Below are 20,821 nucleotides of genomic sequence, written 5' to 3'. Positions count from 1 at the left end.
AATATTAAATTAATTATATATATATATATATATATATATATATATTTCTTTATTGTTGAGATTTAACCAAAGTTCCATATCGTTTGAATAAGAAGATAAACATGGATTTATATACACAAAATTGTATCCATTGATTAGAATTTTTTATTAATTTCATATTTTACTATTGTAGAAATATGTGTGTGTAATATGCACAAAATATATATATATATATATATATATATATATATATATATTATAATGTTTGACTTGTTTTTGTTGGTATATTATTTTGTTTAATAGGAATTAATCTATATATTAATGTAGAGTATATATGGATTTTTTTTACATGATATGATGTATTAATATCTTGATAAATTTATAAATGGTATAATTTAATTTTCATCAATATTAGACAAAATTTATGCTAATAAAATAAAATATATTAAAGCCTAACTTTTTTTCATTAGTATATAATATTTTTGAACTATAATAAAATATTATAAATTATAAAAAAAATATTAATAAAAATAAAAATAATAAATTATCATAATTTTTTCTTCTATAAATACTTCTACAAAAATTTAAATCTTTTGACTCAATGATTATAAAGTCCGTCTTAAGATATAATTAAGAGGTCGATTTGGTGCTCTTAAATTTGATTCTCTTTTGTACTAAAATATTTTTTGGTTAGTAGAAATCACATCTCATGAGTATAAATTAGTTTTTAATTGTCAATTTTTAAATATTATGTGAATCATATTATTCACGGGAAAAAAAGTATTTCTGAAAAAAAATTGTCAAAATAAATTCAAAGAAAACTTCGTTAGAAAGATAAAATTTACTCAATGATCTTCCACTTTAATTAGTATAGGTTTTTTATTTTGCCAATCAAAAGTACTCTAGTATAGGTAGTTACGAATCCAAAGACTTGATCGAGGGAGGTAAAAAAATTTTTTTGGCATAACTCTCCAAGCAACAATTAATACGTTAGTTAGTATTTATTTTCAACAAAATAAACATTAGTATAAAGAATATTTTAATAATTTTTAAAATTTAACATCTGAATTTTTTTTCCATATATTCAGTAAAAAAAAAAATTATAGACGTATAAAAGAGTACTACTGTAAATGTTAATTTATGAATAATTTGGGATGATTTTTTTTCAACTTCATAGGTAAAAATAAAAATATCTCAAGATAATAGTCTATAAAATTACTAAAAAATTTATGATAATTTTTATAAATATATTTAGAAGGAAGTTAAATAACAATTAAACATATTTAAAAAATATTTCCAGAAGCTTATACCTAAAATTCTCTACCTCTTGAAAGTTTTGTTTAATTAGAATTGAAAGATTGTCATTACGTACCAAATGTTTAACGATGATGGTTTTTTTTTCCTATATAGAAATAAGATGATGGTTAAACACTTGATATATGTTTTTTTAATCAAAACAATAATAAAAATATTTCTATAGCAATAACTCTTGGCTAACATTATACATTGCTTTAAGTTACATATAGTTTTTAGTTTGAATTGATTCCTTTATGATGAATGTATAATATATTGAAGTTAAAAAGTTCTTAATTTAAATAGTTTAATACTTATGTTATTTAACTAAAGACTAAAATTTAAATATAGAATAGTAACTAAAATTATCACTTTATTTTTATCGAGATCAATTTAATCGAAATGGGTTATACCACTTTCATAAACTTTGAAAAAAAAAAGTAACATGTCTATGTAGACCAAAAAGTCTTTAAATAATTAAGACTAATACTTCTAATTACTATCCAATTAGCATGTTAATGGCATATAGAAGAATTAATTAGCCATTAAACACGTGTGAGGATGGTCTTGGATATATATTTTTCCTTCGCATTGATGATTGAACATTGAATAGTCTCAAATTAATCAAAATATTTATAGAAGCTTGATTATGGTTAATAAAGACTAATTATATTCATTTTTATGAAATACAACTGAAAAAATCAGTAGAAGCCTTCATTGTTTATTTCACCGTACACAAAAATTTACATAAAATTTAATTAATTAAATTATATGATTTAATTTTTCTTTTACTTATAATTATCACCAATCAAGTTAATGCTGTATACTAAAAACAGTTTTACAAAACCAACCTTACAATTAAAAAAAATAAAATAAAATATTATGTTCCATTCAAGCACAACACCTCAATGACCAATGTTTGGACTTTAAAAACTCATAGTGACTCTTATGTAAATTCCTTCAATAAGTACAAAATGTTAACTCAAAATAGTGTTATAACAGCCTTTAATAGCTCAAATGTTTACCTAATTGGTGTAATTTTTACTAAGTGTTACACCACACAATAATTTCATATTAAGTGTGAATTTTTGAAATTCAAACCATTAGATTGAAAGTTCATAAATAATATATATATATATATATATATATATATATATATCATTTCTCCCTAATTTAATTTATTTAAATTAATTATGCACACTTTTTTGTATAATATAAATATTTTATTTATTGTATATATATATTTTAAAATTTAATTTTAAAAAAAATACGAAATAGTTGATAGAGAGACATAAAGAACAATACAAAGAGACAAAAGGAAGAAGATACCACAAGTCGAGAGGTTAGGCTTAAACAGTTAATATACGCCATCCGCTTTAGTTCTGAGGATGTCTCCGCCGAATCTTTCCCTACGATCAGGAGTGAAAGCCATCACGTGATGTGCTCCTAAATCAATTATATATATGCATTATTATACTCTTTAGTATATACATTAATTAAAATATTATCTAAACTATCTAGTTGTGCTTCTACAATATTTCTCTAATTAATTAAATTATATCCAACTACTGATATAAATATATGCGCAGATGCAAGAGCTTTCACCATCAGGCATCAGCTAATTAACTACATACCCTCCTCTTCCCCTAGCTTATCCATTTCTCTTATACCATTGATCTTTTTGAATCTCATGGCAAACACTAATTTAATTGCCTGTGTTCTCCTCTTGTTTTTTATTTTACACCACCAACATCTGCATGTTGAAGGGAGGAAGCATTTGAGGCCTGGATTATGCTCCAAAGATGGTGAAAAGTTGAGCAACAATGTTGTAGCTCATGGGGTTGGTGATCGTGGAAGCAAGGATGACACACACAAATTTCACGGAAGAAAAAGGAGAATAGAATTCGAGGAGAAAGCTTTTAGGCCAACTTCCCCTGGTCATAGTCCTGGTGTTGGTCACTCCATCGACAATTAATCTTAATAATATGGACCCTATAATTTCCTCTAGCCAAATCAAAATGCAAATATTGTATCCTTGGTGCAACATGAAGCTGAATGAATCAATGAGTGTAAATATATCAAACGATTCAACACCATATATGTTGTATTACGCATGCAATTCATTCTAATAATTTTAATACACTGGATTCCGCGATGCCCCTAAACACACGGACATTCAAGAATACACTCACAAGTTTCATTTTATTTATAGCTTCTTTTTCTATTTTGTGAATTAAGGATATTAATTATATACATGCGCGTACTATTTTCTTTAAATATAAATATATATTGTTAAATAAGTTTTGTTTTTCTAACAAAACTCTGTCTATATATACTCAGAAAATCAAACTTCTTCCACCATATTTAAATAACTCAATACTATATCTACATTAATATTGTGAAGTGTCATTTAATTTATAGCTGATGAATCTATGTCCTGCTCAGTTAATCATCAGAGAGAAAAAATGGTTAGTTACCTTGGGAAATGTACGTAGTCTGTACTCCATATCTTGCATGTATATCCAGTTAATGTCTCACACTCTCGATTTCATTTCAATGTTTATAATTGACCTTTTCATCATACATCCCAACTCTGTGTGTGCCACTTCTCTTTGATTTTCTGGGATATAAACACAAATTAATTTCGGTAAGCATTCGTCGATTTTTTGCCTTGGGTGGAAAATAACACAAAACTCTCTTGATTGTTATTATTTTGCTTATAAAGCGTTAGTTTTTAATTGGAGACGGGAAAGAGAAATGTGATACAAAACATTTCAGTTTCTTCTTCCATATTAGAAAGTTTAAAAGAGTAAAAAAATATCATATTTAATATAGATATCAAGCTTTCATTATGTTAATTAATGTAATGGTTAAAACATATTGAAGTATAATGTTAAAATAATAGAATACATAATGTAAGTAGGTTAATGGTTAAAATAAACAAAGTAATATAAAAAAAATTCAAAAATAATAGAAAGATAAATATATCATCTATTAATATATATATATATATATTGAAGTGTAATACTGAAATAATAAAATATATATTGTTTATGGCATAATGATTAAAATAAATGGTGTAATATAAAAGTATCTAAATAAAAATACACCCATTAGCTATTATTATCAATATCTTATATAATAAAAGGATAAAAATAATCAAATCCTACCTAATGATGGAAAAAAAGAATATACACATATATAATAAAATCTTACTTTATGTATAAAAGAGTAAAATGAGAATTTAATAATTTAAGGATAAAAAGAGAATAAAAATAAAAAGGTATCATTATCAATAGTTATTGTATTTGTACAACAATCAATCCCTATATATTAAACACAAATTTTATCTTAAACGAAATTATTTTTAGAGATTTTTTTCAATAAGAGAGTTTTGAAAGATTTTTTTAAACTTATTAGTTAATTTAATTTTTATTTATTATTATTATTTATGAATTAAATTTTAATATCTTAAAATAAATTATCAATAATAAAAATAATATTGTGTAAATTATATATAATTTATATATTTAAAAATATTTATTTATATAAATTTTAAATATATAATTTATTATAAATTTTAATTATATATATTAAATTTCACATACTAAAATACTAGTTTGTTAAATAATTAGGTTTGATGCACAAGAGAGGTTAATGCAAGTAGAGCTATCAAAGTGGGTTTGGTCCGCTAAGCCGAGTTTGAGTCAGGTTGAGTTGAAAAAAAATTAAAAATTTTAATACGGATCAATTTTGAACCTGCTTCACCCAACTTGTAATGGGCCAGACCGAATGACCTGTTTTGACAACCCTAAATGCAAGTGATGAAGTGACGCAACCTTCTTTCTAATCTTGTGCATGTTAGACCTAGCTAATGGCGGTTATGGTAGTTTAAGCTGAAACCAAACAGCTGTAGAATCTGACCCCACAAACGACACTCCTTTTCAAATTGAAAGAATGCTGTCCAAAGTGCAAGGCCAGCTGTTTCATACATTTCTCCAAACACATTTCTTTTCTATTTTTTAGGGTTAATTTGCACCATGCGCTGTGTACGACACATTTATAGTTTTGATTAAATATACACTTAGAAAGGTACACAATACGCAAACACACACTTTTTCTGTCTTTAGAAGTACCTTTTCACTTTAGCACTTCTTCCACCCACTTTCTGATTAACATTTGATTTAAGCAACGATCTTGGTACTAATCTGAATATTCTTCACTTTACTTTACTTTTCTACTTCGTTTAAAATCTTTCACTTTCAAAAGGACGAAGTGCTCATAATCACAATAAACTAATTAAAGAATATGGTTTATACCCAGATTTTAAACGAAATTCTAGGAATGCTTAAATAATGTTTCCTACGACCTAGCTAGATGACTAGAACTTTGTTTACTGATCATATTTGTAGTCTTTTCTTCACTTGGTGCATATTGAATCAAAACTTGAATTGTGTCTGTATGCATTCTCAAATTCATTTCATTATTTTAATTATAGGTAAAGAATATCCAGTGAATCCTTTTGGAGCGAGTTTATATAACATGTCATCGAAGCAATACGTAATCGCAAGCACAAACTAGCTATATATACAATATTGCAATATATATCTATAGCGAGCTAGCCTTTATATGTTTTTTACCAAGAGAAACTACTTTCCTTTCTATACAGTTCAAACAAATTAAAGATGAAGCCATGATGTTGCCACCAAAGGAAGATAAATCTATATATGGAGAAAAAAAAACACTTAATTCCCATTTTAACACTAATTTCTCAACTTATTCCTTTTCTTTGTCACTAGACATCTTAAAGTTTGAGTTTGAGTAAAATAATATTAAATTCAATTAGATTTACTTAATTTAATTACGGTTTTCTATTTATTAATTACAGATATAATATTTTTGACTCTAGCTCAAATTTTAAAGAGATCTAGATTGACCAAAAAATAAATTGAGAAAATGTTAGATTAAAAAAAAAAAGATATATAATTTACCTTCAATACATTATCCAAATGAGTGTGCAAATTAGCAAAAGAATAAAGAAAGGAGAATCTTGAAGCCATGCATAGCGTAATATAGCAATTGAGACTTGGATCCCTGAGTTAATTAGGAGAAGTTTGGTTGTAAGGCCCATTCTGAAGGGTCTTGACAGTGTATGTGGCAGAACGACCATTCTCCATTTATTTTTTTGGACTGGAGAAGCTTTACTCTCTTTCTTATTTTGGTCAGTAGGACAATCTTTGCTCTGTGATTCATTTTACTTTGTTAAAAGGGCTTATACAGCCCATAATGACCAGGCCACGCTGGCCTGTTACTGTGAGATCTGCCTTGACCCTAATTAATCTTAATCTATAACCCTAGTGTTGGCCCAAAAGTAAAGGAACCTATTAAGTATTATATATGCTGTTTGCACCGGCCCTTTTTCTAGCCAAACCCAACTTCTTTTTGTTCTTTTTTTTTAATAAATTCATTTAGAAATATCTCTATCAACCCTTTTAATCACACCAGTCATTGATCAATAGTTGACCACAGCCTTCCAGCAACACTCTTTTCTAAGAAAATCATTCATCCTTTAATTACATTCTCTTCACCATTAGTCTCACATATTTTACTACTATAATTGTACTTGTAAAATTTATTATCTTTGTCATGCATTGCCATTAAAGGTGATAAGATGAGTTAAATTTGTTAGACTAACCTATTTTAGTCGATTTTGTAGTAGGGTGAGTTAAGATTTTTAATCCACTAATCTATTGTAACTCACCCCACTTGATGTTTAAAACAAATGGATTAAAGAAAGTGTGCACTCACCTATCAACCTTTTTGTAATTTATTATATTATGTTTATTTATATATTTTGATTTCATTATCTTTTTATGATCGAGCTTAATTAATTTCTTACATAAAAAATTGGATTTGAGTTCAGAATTATAACTCCTTATCTCGCCCTCTTTTTTATATTAATATTTATATATAAAGAGATAAAATATATAATTAGTAAAATTGTATATAATTTATTTAAAGTATACACACAAATTAAAATTAAAAAAAAAAATGTCATGAACTCTTTCATTGATTTGCTCTAACAATTGACAAATATGGAGATGAGTTATTTTACAAAAAAAAAAATCTTTAAATTTAAATTCAAAATTATCTCACCTGTGAAAATAAGAAAAGGATGACAAAACATGTCTTAACCCTCACCCTCTTATCATCTTTAATTATGAGATTACTTTAATCATAACATAAAATGTGTTAATAATCTATAATAATAATAATAATAATAATAATAATAGATATTTCCTTTTTTTATTAGTGGAAAAAGCTGAAGAAGAAAAAAGATAGGGAAAACAAAAAACTAGTTGTTTCTAAAGAATAAGGTTTCCACAAAATCAGCATGAACAAGTAAAAAGTAAATCAGAGTGGCACACAAACCAAATAATTAGACTATCAACCAATGAGCTAGGCATCTTCCTTAGCCAACCAGTCAATCGTAGTATTTTCCTTCTCAGAGAGTATGAGTAAAGACTATTCAACTAAGAGTAAACATTACCTTAATTTTGTGTATGCTCGTTACATGAGGATGGATTGGAAACATATCATCCTTAGTGGATGAGAGGACAATTTTAGAGTCCAATTCACAAATAATGATTTGATAACCACCAGACCAAACCAAGGTCATGTAGTGAAAAATTGTTAAAAGTTCTACACGAAACACATTGAAAAATTTGCAGAACCCAAAAAAGTCAATGAGTTAGTGTCCATCATAGCCCCAAATAATACCTCCAAATTGTGACATATTAGAGCTACCATTGCAACTTCCACTGGTTAAGCTTTACCACATTAGCTGGAGGGAGTAATCACCTTATATAAGTTATTACATGGGATTTGTCTAAATGAGTAAAAACATCAAACACTTTTAAATTTAGATTCTTGATAATATTCACACATGCAACCAAAAGGTCTCCTTATTATGAAAGATTAAAATATTCTCGACCCTCCAAATACATCATCAAGTAATTGCTAACACAATTTTTTTTTGGTTTTTTTCCTAGACATTATTATGAATTCATTGTACAAAAATTAAATTGCTAAAAATTTATAACTTATTATAACTTTCTTTTAACTAATTTTAGTATACACAAATTTTATATAATTTCATTCTTTTAACTTCTAACTTTTATTTTATTTTATTTTTGTAATTACTCGAAAAATGTTTAATTTTTTCTATTATCAACCATCAACTATTATTTAATTTTAATTTATTTTATTTTATTAATCACCATTTATTAGGTAGGATTGAATGTATTTGTTGCATATATTGAAAAAAAAAATAATTAGACGGCAAAAAAATAAATGATAGTTATATTTTATCTCAGTCTTCTAATTTATTTTAATAATGAATAACGATAGACTTTATTTTTTTTTTCGGGACATAATTTAATTGTTACTTTTGACTTCACATAAATGAGAAACTTGTTTGGCCTTTAAATTCATCTAAATGTGTCCCCTTTCTATTCTATTTAGACAATATAAATCGAGTGTATATATTAGGCATCTTTATTTTAGAATCTTATAAATGAATTTTAGCATTTATTTGTAATGATTGATAAAAAAAATATTTTTAAAATTTTATAAATGAATTTTAAGACTAATTTGTAATTATTATTAAATATTAAATGAAAATGTCTTAATTCGGTTCTTTAATATTAAAGTGATGTTATATTGAACTATTATAATTAACTTAATAACAATTAATTAGAATAAATATGTATAAATTTATAAATTCAACCATTATTTATAGTTTCGGCCAATAAAAAAAAATTATTGACACATTAGTGTTTTTAAAATCCATAAAAAAAGTATTATTCTAACAAAAAAAAAACTTAATAACACTTAGAACACCAACAAAAGATAAAAATATTTTTATAAAACATACGCTAATGTTTAGGATTATTAATACGTTTTATATAATAATTTTTATTTTTTAATGAAATTTTAATTAATATCTTTAGAATACTCATTAATATATATATATATATATATATATATATATATATTATAACACATTGAATCTTAAAGTGTTGTTGTTTAATTATGTTGTTGTATATATTGTTGTTTTGTGTTGAAAAATTTTAAGAATTGATGATTTTCTTTGAGTTTAGGAAGTGATGAATGTTTCTTTAGATTGAGATTCAATTTGACCTTAGAAAATATGTATTTAATGTTTTTAGAATTGAGCCTGACAAGTTCAACTTTTCAGAAACTTAAAGACATGAATTATAGAGAGAAGTGTTCTAATCCATGAGAGTTGAGTTGTATGTTGAGTGTTGGTGGTGTCATTATGTTGATTATGTTTAATCATGATGTTGCTGTGTTGCTGAGACGATGAATATTGGAAATGTTTTAGACATATATGCATAGTGTTGCATATTTTACTGTGAGGATATTGTGTCGTGGTATTCTAAGAGTCTAATTTGTTAAGAAATCATTTTTTGAAAGTTGACCTTTAAAGAAAATAGTCGAGTCTCCTCTAAGACCTTAATTAGTACCGTGTGTGGGCAAGGTCAAGACAAACGTGCATAAAGTAACAAATTGAGTAAATTACAAAGTTAGAAACTTAATTCCTAATCGAGTATCAGAAAGGCATAGTATTATGAGGGTAGTTAATAGGCTAATCCCATAGGAGACTCAGTTAAGCTAACTAATATCGTGGTAGACTCATGTCCAAACTGTTTCACCCTAACAATAGTATTAGACTTCATAATTTAAATGACGAGATCTGATAAATCAGGTTATTGTGTTGTGATTTAATACCCAAATTTGGTTGTTGACATAGTTGGATTAAAAAGGTCCCTCTATGTTGTTATTTAGGGTCAAACTACTTAAATCATTCACCTTATATTATAAGGGATTTTCTAATTGAAATGCGTGATGATATATGTAGTTGGTAGATGATGCGATGATGTCTTTTTAGTGTTATTGTTGTGTAATACTTTGTATAAGAGTTATTTGGTTGATATCTTAAGTTGTATAGTTTACTTTTATCGAATTACTGTATCCATATTGCATATATTTTTTTTTATGTCATTTTATCTTCATATGCATGATATAAATTGCATATTCATGCATTTGTATGTATACAATTTTAAGTTATTAATTGTTTTCTCTGCTACCAACCATTTATCATAAAGTAGAAGGATTATAGCATATCATTACACATACAAATACTTTGTTGCTCAATTCATGTTTATAAATAACATTTTAAAACAAGATAAAATAATAATCTCAACCTTTAAGAAGATTTATTTTATTTTATACCAATAAAATGAAATTCGTCTCATAGATTCAAACTATTAATTGAAAAATATTTTTGACACACAATTTTTATAAAATAAAATAAATTATGCAATTTAAATTTAATACTCCATTAGCACAAGTCATTTCAAATTCAATAAAATATTCAAATAGTATAAATATTTTTATACTACTATTTAGTTATAAATTACTTATTATATTTTACATTTGACCTAATAAATTTGTATATATCAATAGTAGATCACAAATTCACAATTAAATTAAAAAGATTTGCAATTGTAATACATAATTTTTTAAAACAATTATCATATAAAATAGAAAATTTAATTATATACTAATTTAGAATGAAACAATAATTTATATAATTTTTGATTACATTTTAAACAATGATAGTTTAGTTTAAATTGAATAATTTTAACCTGGAAATCTAGTAAAAATATCATGATTAGATATTTAGTTAAAAAAGAGTAAACATTTATTGAAACAGGGATTTGTTTTACCACCCTGTCTGCAATTTTCATAGTAGTCTGTAGCCACTCATCGGGTTTGTGTGTGCAGTAAGAACATCCCCAAAAATTCCCTCTCAGTCTCTTCTCCTATGGCTTCCTTTCTTTCTCCCTTCAAACCCTAATCATCGTTAACCATCTTTCTCTCTCTCCATGTTCCGCCTCCGGTACTTTATCACTCTCTTTTCCTTTTCACTCTTCTATTTCGCTAAAACTCCTTCCCCGTCACTATTTTTCATCTTCCGTCATCGCCTTTTTGCATTTTTCCTATTTTTAGTTTTCAGTGGGAGTACTGTGATTGTTTTGGGTTGAGCACGTGCTGTGCTGTGCTGTGTTGTGGGTGTTTTTATTTATTTTTTACTTTGGGGGAAAGATTTTGAATGTTCTGTTTAAGTGTTTATTACGTTTTTGTTTTTTTATTTTTCGGCGAATAGATGATGGGCTTTAGCATGCTATGATAAATATTCAAACTTTTCACGCAACGGTGCGGATAAGGATCCTTATCCTTTCTATTTCTAGCTTACAAAGGTTGAATTCTAATTATTGCTTCATATCTTTCTCTACATGTTGTTTGTTTGTTTTTTTGGGCATTTTGTGCTGTTTGATTATGTAAACCACATAAAGTTCGCGTAAAGAATCTGTAATCAATGCTACAAGGTGTAATTGCAATCGCTAAAATATATGAACATATAGATTGTATTTTTATTTGCACTGAAAGCATTCTCTGCCTTAGTTGTTTGCACATAATTTATGTGTGGCGTGAAAATGAATGAATTCTAACCGGTATTCGTGGTTCAACTAGGGGATTGTCTTGTCAGGTGGTTCTGTCGTTGATCTTCTTTTGTCTCGTTGGATATGGACTGTGCTCTTTGAATGGGTTAAAAAACCCATCTGATTATGATGCTTGTGCATCTTTTGAGAAAAGTTATGATCTTGGTTCTTCAGACACCACTGTTAGTGACTCTAGTGTAGGCTATGGGTTTCCATCTGCCCGTAAAACAAATGAAAATGTGTGTCCGAAGAGTCGCTCATTCTGCTTTCCGTCAATGTTGTCTGGATTTTCTCATAAGGAGAAAATTGTCAAGGAAGCTTCTCTAGGAGAATCTGACAGTCAATACAACAGTCCATTTTGTGTAGAGGTAGCTCAAGATAGCAGGCAGACAAGTAACAAAAGCTGGTCATCTGAATATGGTGTGTATAGGTTACTTAATGGAGGGGTTGTCTCATGTTCTTTGAACACCAAAGAGGGAGTGAATGAAGTACGACTTCTTCAAACTGAGGTTGGTTGTAAAGATGATATTTCTTCTTGTGGAGGCTCATCACTTAAACAGAAGACAACGCGCTTTCTGTCAAAGAACTCTGAGATTTCCAAATCAAATTCTTTTGATGATTCTGTCTCACCCAATGTAAGGATTGGCCCTACTGTGCTGGACTGGGGACAAAAATACTTGTATTCCTCTTCAGCAGCTTTTTTAACTGTGACAAATACATGCAATGACAGCATATTACACCTCTATGAGCCTTTCAGCACAGACTTACAGTTCTACCCTTGTAACTTCAGTGATGTTTCACTAAGTCCTGGTGAATCAGCTTTAATTTGTTTTGTTTTCTTCCCTAAAAGTCTGGGCTTGTCATCAGCTAGCCTGATTTTGCAGACGAATTCTGGTGGATTCATAGTAGAAGCTAAAGGACATGCTACTGAGTCTCCTTTTGGAATTCAGCCCGTATCAGGTGTGCAAATTTCTCCTGGTGGAAGATTGAGCAAGAATTTTTCATTGATCAATCCCTTTGATGAGACCCTTTATGTGGAGGAAATAACTGCCTGGATATCAATTTCTTCAGGGCATAATTCTGTTGAAACTGAAGCAAATTGTAGGATAAATGATTTTCAGGTTTTTGATGCTTGGCTCTTCCCAACTTTAAAGGACCGATTGGTTGTGAAGAGTGGCCAATTTGGTTCACCAATCGTAGCAATCAGACCCCATAGGAATTGGGATATTGCTCCACATGACTCTGCAACTCTCATGGAGATGGATATTATGGCTGGATTTGAGGGAAAAATCTTTGGTGCATTTTGTTTGCATTTACTGAGGTCCTCGCAAGATACATCTGATACTATTATGGTCCCTATTGAAGCTGAAGTAGATAGTCATTCTGCCTATGATATGGTTGGTATATTTATTTCAGCAACTCTTGAGGGTCTAGCTACATGTGATAGTGGTGAAACTGCTATCACTATCTCTCTAAGAAATGATTCCCCTTATGTTTCAAGTTTTGTTAAAGTCATTGAAGTTTCTGACAAAGAGCTTTTCCATTTCAAGTACCAAGAAGGTTTGCTGCTTTTCCCCGGTACTGTTACGCAAGTTGGCATTATTTACTGTAGTCATCTGCACTTGGATTTACATGACCTTGCTCCTAAAGTCTCCAGCTTGCGAGAGAACTGCAAACTGCTGATTCTTACTAATGATTCAACTAGTCCCCTGATTGAGATACCATGTGAGGACGTATTATATATTTGTTTTGAACATCAAAGGCTAAGGCATTCATCTGTTAAAGTAGAGGGCAAGTCCAAACATGCTGAATCTGACAATATGAGAGCAGGGTATATGGCCAGAAGCATGCAATTAAGACCAAACATCAAGGTAAGTTGATTCAGCCCTTGCTGTCTGTATTCTATTTGAACACAAATGTTGATGAGCTGTTTTTAATTAATAACTCAACATTGAGACTACTGAGTAATAAATACCGTCTTTTATTTTTGTAGTCATTCATTTTTTCTTTTAAGAATGGGGTATTTCAACTGAATCAATTTTGTAAGTGCGTTGGAACTTGGAAGTATGCACTTTTGATAAATTTAGACTTTTTCTCTGATATTATTACTTAAAATACTGAACTTGACAATTATTATTGGCTATGCTTACAATGTTACATGATTATGTATGAAAATCAATTGTCTGCATTAACTATGTATGTCTTTTAATTCCCCCCCCCCCCCCTAGATTTTTAGATTCAATTATCAAGAACTGAGAGTTAGACAGGTTTGAGAGTTGAGAAGTAAAATGGCTACGGTGCTCTAGGTAGGATAAAGGGGTGTTAAATAGTTTCAATATATTCAACAGGTGAAATGGAAGGATATATATATATCTCATTGACAGCTCAACTCTGAAAGTTGGAGTCTCATCTACTTGTATAGTACGCAGAAATAGTGCAGTGAATCACATAGGATTTTCTCCCATTAGTGCCTTCTTTACCATTGTTTAACATTTCTGTCTAATCTACTCCTCTACTCTTTTTCCTTCGCTGATACTTTTTATTGCCATTTGTCTTTCCACAAAATGCTGTATATGTGCAATTGTTGTCATTATGTACACTTATACAGTAGCAGATCTTGGTCATTATGCTATAGAAAATAATTTTACTTAATTTTCTTGAAATTATTTAGTATTATTGATTATTGATACATATTTTCAATTTCCAATAACCATTAAAGTAAGTTTTCTGCTATGTTTATTTGAAGGTTTTAGAGACGGATGTAGATGAACTGGTTCTTGCAAACTGGAAATCTCAAGGAACCAGTGTTGGCATGTCTGTGCTTGAAGACCGTGAGGTGTTATTTCCAATGATTCAGGTTGGAAGTTATGTCTCTAGGTGGATCACTGTTAAGAATCCCAGTCAACAACCCGTTGTGATGCAGCTTATCTTGAATTCAGGGGAAATAATCAATGAGTGTAGGGGTTTAGATGATTCAATACACCCTTCTTCTAGTAATTTGGTTCTAGATGAAGGTGCTAATCCTAAAAAGTACGGATTCTCTGTACCAGATAATGCACTAACAGAGGCTTATGTGCACCCTCTTGATCATGTAACTTTAGGGCCAATAATTTTTTATCCATCTGATCGATGTGGATGGAGTGGTTCAGCAATGATAAGAAACAATCTTTCAGGTATTGAGTGGATACCTTTAAGGGGATATGGAGGGCTGCTTTCTTTGGTTTTGCTCGAGAGGTCTGAGCATGTTGACAGTGTAGATTTTGATCTTAAAATGCCCAAGACACTCAACTTTTCTCTTCCATATACTTTACTTCACATGAAAGAGATAACCTCTGCCTGTTCACAACATTTAATGAAAGAGTTATATGCCAAAAACACAGGAGATCTGCCATTGGAGGTTAAAAGTATCAGAGTTTCTGGGAGAGAATGTGGGTTGGATGGTTTTAAGATTCTCTTTTGTGAGGGTTTTGCCCTTGAGCCTGGGGAATCAACTAAACTACTGATATCATATCAAACCGGTTTTTCTGCAGCTGTGGTGCATCGAGATCTTGAACTGGTGTTGGCTAGTGGTATTTTTCTGTTACCTATGAAAGCTAGTTTCCCTTATGATATGCTAAGTATCTGCAAGAGATCCATGTATTGGATGCGACTGAAGAAATCTCTTCTTGGGTTCCTTCTTGTTGCATCCTTAATAGTTCTGATATTTTGTTTCATATTTCCTCAAACCACTGCATTGGGCTTCTTGGATTTCTCTTGCAAGAGTGATGATAACATGGTCCACACCACCATGACAAGTGCTGTGGAAACCTCTGCGGTACATCATGAGCAGAGAAAGAGTAAGCTCTCTATGTCTAGTAAGACGAATCATCTAATGGAGGCCTCTAGTGCCAGATATTCCTATGGTCAAGCCAATCCATCTGAACTGGAAATATCTCGGCATTTGACAGAGAGTTCTGAAAATCATAAACAGACTAGTCATGCATTGGATATTCAAAGTGAAAGAAAATTGTCTTCCACAGAAGTTCAGAGCTCTGATCCAATGAAAGAATCTCAGTTGGGTTATCTCACGGTCAAAACTGGTAAAGAAAAGGGTAGAAGAAAAAAGAGGAAGAGTCTTGGTGCGAAATTAGCAACGTTGTCTGAAGTTTCAAGCAGTCAAAGTGGGAATTCTACACCCTCATCTCCTTTATCCCCAACTGCCGCTGCTACACCTAAATGTAACTGGTCATTGTCTGCGGATGTGGAGCAACCTCCTCTTGAGGCTCTCTGTTCGATGACACAGGGGGCTGCCCAACATTCTGCCAATGATCAAGCTTCTGCTGCTGAGGCAAATATATTGAAACCAAGGTGCAGCAGTAATATGTCTTCTCAAGTGCCACATTCTGCTTCAGGAAGTGCTACTAGTCTACCTGTTCAGATTCCTTGTGCCACTCCTCTCTTTACTGCCAGCACTTTTCCATCTCCCTTGGGGTCAAAATCTACTGTGAACTTGCATGCTCGAGCTCCTGGATCCCAACTTCACAACCAAACAGCTGTTCAAGCACGAGAGGCAAATGAGTATACATATGATATTTGGGGTGATCATTTTTCTGGACTTCACTTGTTAGTTCCAAAAGATGTTACTTCCATGAATTCCAAGTCCTGTCCCGTGGAAAATAATTTCGACAGCTTTTTTGTAAGAGGTCCACAAACCCTTGTGACAAATTCTCAAGAAGGCTAATAAGTTGAAAAACAACGTTATTTGACGTTTTCTTGCCTTCACCCTGGGCCTATGTTAACAAGAAAAATAAAGGTCTGGATAAAGCCCTGACAGCTGCACGCATGCACACTCACCATCATTTAGTAGTGTAAAAAAGAATTATAATTTTATGACTATTAACAAAATTAGTACATGGAAAATCCTATAAATATGCAGAGTAAAAGAGGAAATAAAATAACGAAAACTATGGGCTTGGTGTAAACTTGATGATGTCAAGTACGTGTTGACAATAATGGTGTCCTTGCCATAAGATCATGAAAAATGCTGTTTAGGGTGTTTAAGAATTTAATGAGGTTAGGTTAGTTTTGATTTTTTGAGTATTGAAAGAAAAACACCCTATCTCTGTGGGAACTACTTATTAGCTTGACAAGAGATCGGAGCTGTTGTAGTACTCTATGGCCGATTAATTGCTTTATATTCCTTTGGAACTACACATGAAAGTAGCCTTATAGATAGATACCTAGGACTGACTACTTTTACGTTGATACAGCACGTAGGTCGTTAAACTCTGGATTGAATCGCTGTTCCTCACAAAGTTTGGTCTCTTCTAGCCTCATTTCTGGCTAATTTTTTCTTGTTTCGAGTTTGTTTTGGATTCCACTTCCACTTCCTGTTTGTTTGGATAAATTATTTTAAAATCTATATTATTAATAAATTTAATATTTTTTTAGTGTACATTTTTTTATTGACCATTTTACTTTTACAACTTTTAAAACACTTTTTCTAATTTATTTATTTATATTATATTTTCTAATTAACTCTCTAAAATCATCTCTCTCATTTAATTTCAACTACTTTTTATTATTTAATTTATTTTTAAAATAAAATATATGGAAACTCGAGGAGTCTTTTGTATGCAATAATTATATAAAAGATAATAAAAAAATAAAAAAATAACTTTCTTATATTTATGTAGAAGTTAATGTGTAAAAGTTCTCTTAGATTAATTTAAAGACTTAATTATAATTTATAATTTATAATTTATACATAATTTATTTTAATTTATGGGTAAATTCATTTTATTTAGTTTTTTTAATATTTTTTTTCTATAATGTCTTTAAAGCTGTTTTCGGCTTCAATTTATAAAGTAGGGTTCAGTACTTCAGTCCAGTAAATAAATAATAAATAAATAAATAAACAAATACAATTACAGAGTTAGCATTTTTTTAATATTTTTTTTAACAATCATAAGGTTAGCTTTGTTTACTGGATACATAATTGTTTCATTCTAAAGTTACTCCTCTACATGTCAAATTATTATCGAATTTTATCTCAAATCTTGTGTTTTTTTCTTTGTATTTTTTTATCTTTATCAAGGTGGTGACATACGATAGTGATGATGGTGATAGTGGTATGAAATGATTATGATAGTTTAAACAAAATAATAGAAATAATTATGATAGTGATAATATATAATATTTTATTTATAATTTTTTAATTTAAAATATTTATTTTAATTTAAGAATTAAGATAAAATATTCTCATTCTAACATAAAAAAATTAAAAAATATTTCATAGTATATGGAGAATATATAGCATGAGAATGAAATATATATATATATATATATATATATATATATATATATATATATATATATATATATATATATATATATATGGGAATGCTAATGTACTCCCACCAATTTTTTAGTGGGAGTATGTTAGCAACTTACACCAATTTTTTAAGACAAAAAAACCACTCATTTATTTTGATTTAGTTAATTCGTACAAAAGATATTATAGTAATTTAATTTAATTTTAAATGAAAACAAAATATTTTCTCTCTCTTATTAATTTCATTCTCTAAATCATTTCTCTCTCTTATTAAATTTCTTCTCTAACTCATTTCTCTTTCTTATTAAATTCTTTCTCTAATTTATTTATCTCTCTCCTATTAAATTCTTTCTTTAACTCATTTCTCTTTCATCTCTCATGATGTCTCCCTCCTCTCTCTCTGAACAAATAAAAATTTATTAATAGAAAAAATAAATGAATTGGAGAATGAAATTAATAAGAGAGAGAAAATATTTTTATTTTCATTTAAAATTAAATTAAATTACTATAATATCCTTTGTACGAATTAACCAAATCAAAATAAATAAGTGGTTTTTTTGTCCTAAAAAATTGGTGTAGGTTGCTAACATACTCCCACTAAAAAATAGGTGGGAGTACATTAGCATTCCCCATATATATATATATATATATATATATATATATATATATATATATATAATGATCCTAAAATCAGGCATTAGGTACTTGATTAGCCTTCTTGTGCTTCTAATACCAATATACACGATTTTAACATGGATATAACTATCCGGCTAATTAAATTCTCTCAACTTTTATAATATATTTTTATTTAATTGTATTACTTTTTAATCCTTGGAATTTGGTCTCTTCCAAATTTTCTCTTATTTATTATTAAATTGAGTTCAAAGCATCATCCCCTCCTCTAAATTTAATGTTCCAAAAATATGTGTTGTTTATATAAAATTAGAACTGGAGAAGTCACGTGAATTCTAGTAAATATACATGTAGAGCTTTCGGCATATATAAATGCACCAAAATAAAAAAAGGGACTATTTGTACGTGTATGATGGTAAAGCCAAGAATAGTGTTGGAAGTATTACTATTGTTTGTATTACAGAGTATGGTGTGGAAATTAGAATTTGGACCACTCTTGAGTCTTGATCATGCTATTTGCTAGAAATTAGAATAGAGGGACCAATTGAATTAAGGTTTAGAGTGAGTGATACCTTTCAACTTGTCTAGACAGTAACCATGCCTTAACGGTAATATAACTGCAACTATGGATACACACACGTAACTTTATGCACTTCTTTATGCAACATTAATTATTCATTTTTTGTCACAGAATATTGTAGATATTTTTAAACTTAAATATATAGGCTGCAACATGTTTGTTTGTGTGTATGGTCCTCGTCTCTCTCGTACATTATGGCCGCTGTGAATTCGTGAAGAGAGATATGGTCCCAAATTTCACTAAAACAAACTATATCTATATCCATAAAAATCAAACTTATGTTTAATGAAATTTGATCGTATTGTTGCTCATGTTTAATCGAACTCATACTAATAATTACCATAGATTTCGCTAAAATTTATGTGATTAATTCTCTGGCTGTGGCATTCATGTTTAATGAAATTAAGTTATTAAGGAAGCCAATTTATTGGCAAAATTATAAAAATGTTATAATAGTCTATTCATAGAAATCAATAAGAATTACAATGAGGAGAACAAAGTTCAAAATTAAATCTTATGTATATTATTTTAACCTCTTTCACTAAATCAACCCTAATAATTGATTTACATAAATCATATAAGAATATATGTTTTTTATTGTCTTTTTCTTACTACTTTATTTGTCTCACATTAATTATAATTTGAAATTTCTATACACATATTAAAGATAATAATAAATATATAATTTTTTTTATGCATTTTTACTAAAATAGTTTATTCTCTTAATAAATGTATTACTTCTAAATGTGATAGTTGAATAATTTATAGAGTTAAATTAGAAAAAAAAATAATATTGTATTAAAAGTACTTTTTTTTAAATATTAAATATGTAGTTATTGTTAGAAGAAGAAAAAAAAAAGTATTAAATAATTCACACATAACACAAGTTTTATAAGAGGTTAAGATTACACAATGAAAACCCAAATTGAAGCCAAGTTATAATAAAATCTAGTATAGTAACTCGTAGGATGCAATGATCATCGATATATAGTAAATATTTAAGATAAATTTATTGTATAAAAATATTAATGAAGTTCATATGTTAAATTTTAATCATACTATAAATTTTCATTGCATCCTGCCGAGTAATCAGTAATATCTATTTAATTTTAAATTGCATTGTTAAAGTTAAATTGACAAAATTAGTGATTCAGCTTGCTGGTTGCTAATTTGAATTATGAGCGATGTATAATTATCAACATAATTTTGATATTTAATCTTTTTATATATATATACTCTCTCCCCTATCACTATCAGTACCTAGAATTGATTGAAAAACACATTATGTGGATATTGATATGAGTTGAGAATCTTAATTAGAATAAGATTAAAAGATAAAAATATTGTATCATAGCAGTAGATTACTGACCCCGTTGCTTGCATCGTAAGCTTATGTCTTCGTCCAATCCGCAATGATGTCATTACTTTCGC

The 20,821-nt window shown here is 28.9% G+C and overlaps 1 protein-coding gene across 2 annotated transcripts; it reads left to right on the top strand.

Annotated features, from left to right (window-relative positions):
- Positions 1 to 11,088: 11,088 nt before the first annotated feature.
- Positions 11,089 to 16,609, top strand: LOC109800069 (uncharacterized). 2 transcript variants are annotated; one of them, XM_020360753.3, is made up of 3 exons: positions 11,089 to 11,260; positions 11,896 to 13,735; positions 14,611 to 16,609. In XM_020360753.3, the coding sequence occupies exons 1-3, from the start codon at positions 11,247 to 11,249 to the stop codon at positions 16,582 to 16,584; spliced, it is 3,828 nt and encodes a 1,275-aa protein (XP_020216342.2). In that variant the 5' UTR covers positions 11,089 to 11,246; the 3' UTR covers positions 16,585 to 16,609. The 2 variants fall into 2 exon arrangements, with proteins under 2 accessions (XP_020216342.2, XP_082922400.1); XM_083066274.1 differs by lacking the exon at positions 11,089 to 11,260 and adding an exon at positions 11,289 to 11,621.
- Positions 16,610 to 20,821: the final 4,212 nt, after the last annotated feature.

The sequence above is a fragment of the Cajanus cajan genome, chromosome 11 (assembly GCF_000230855.2).
Source record: "Cajanus cajan strain Asha chromosome 11, NIPB_CcT2T_4, whole genome shotgun sequence".
Taxonomy (NCBI): Eukaryota; Viridiplantae; Streptophyta; class Magnoliopsida; order Fabales; family Fabaceae; genus Cajanus; species Cajanus cajan.
The sequence above is the reverse complement of the archived record's forward strand: the minus strand, read 5'-3'. Positions and strand labels throughout refer to the sequence as shown.

Excerpts from the sequence above, each read along its gene's own strand:
- LOC109800069 (XM_083066274.1), top strand. The coding sequence starts at position 11,548 with ATGATAAATATTCAAACTTTTCACGCAACGGTGCGGATAAGGATCCTT. Across the intron at positions 11,622-11,895 it reads TCTATTTCTAGCTTACAAAG|GGGATTGTCTTGTCAGGTGG; the intron begins GTTGAATTCTAA and ends TGGTTCAACTAG. Across the intron at positions 13,736-14,610 it reads AATTAAGACCAAACATCAAG|GTTTTAGAGACGGATGTAGA; the intron begins GTAAGTTGATTC and ends GTTTATTTGAAG.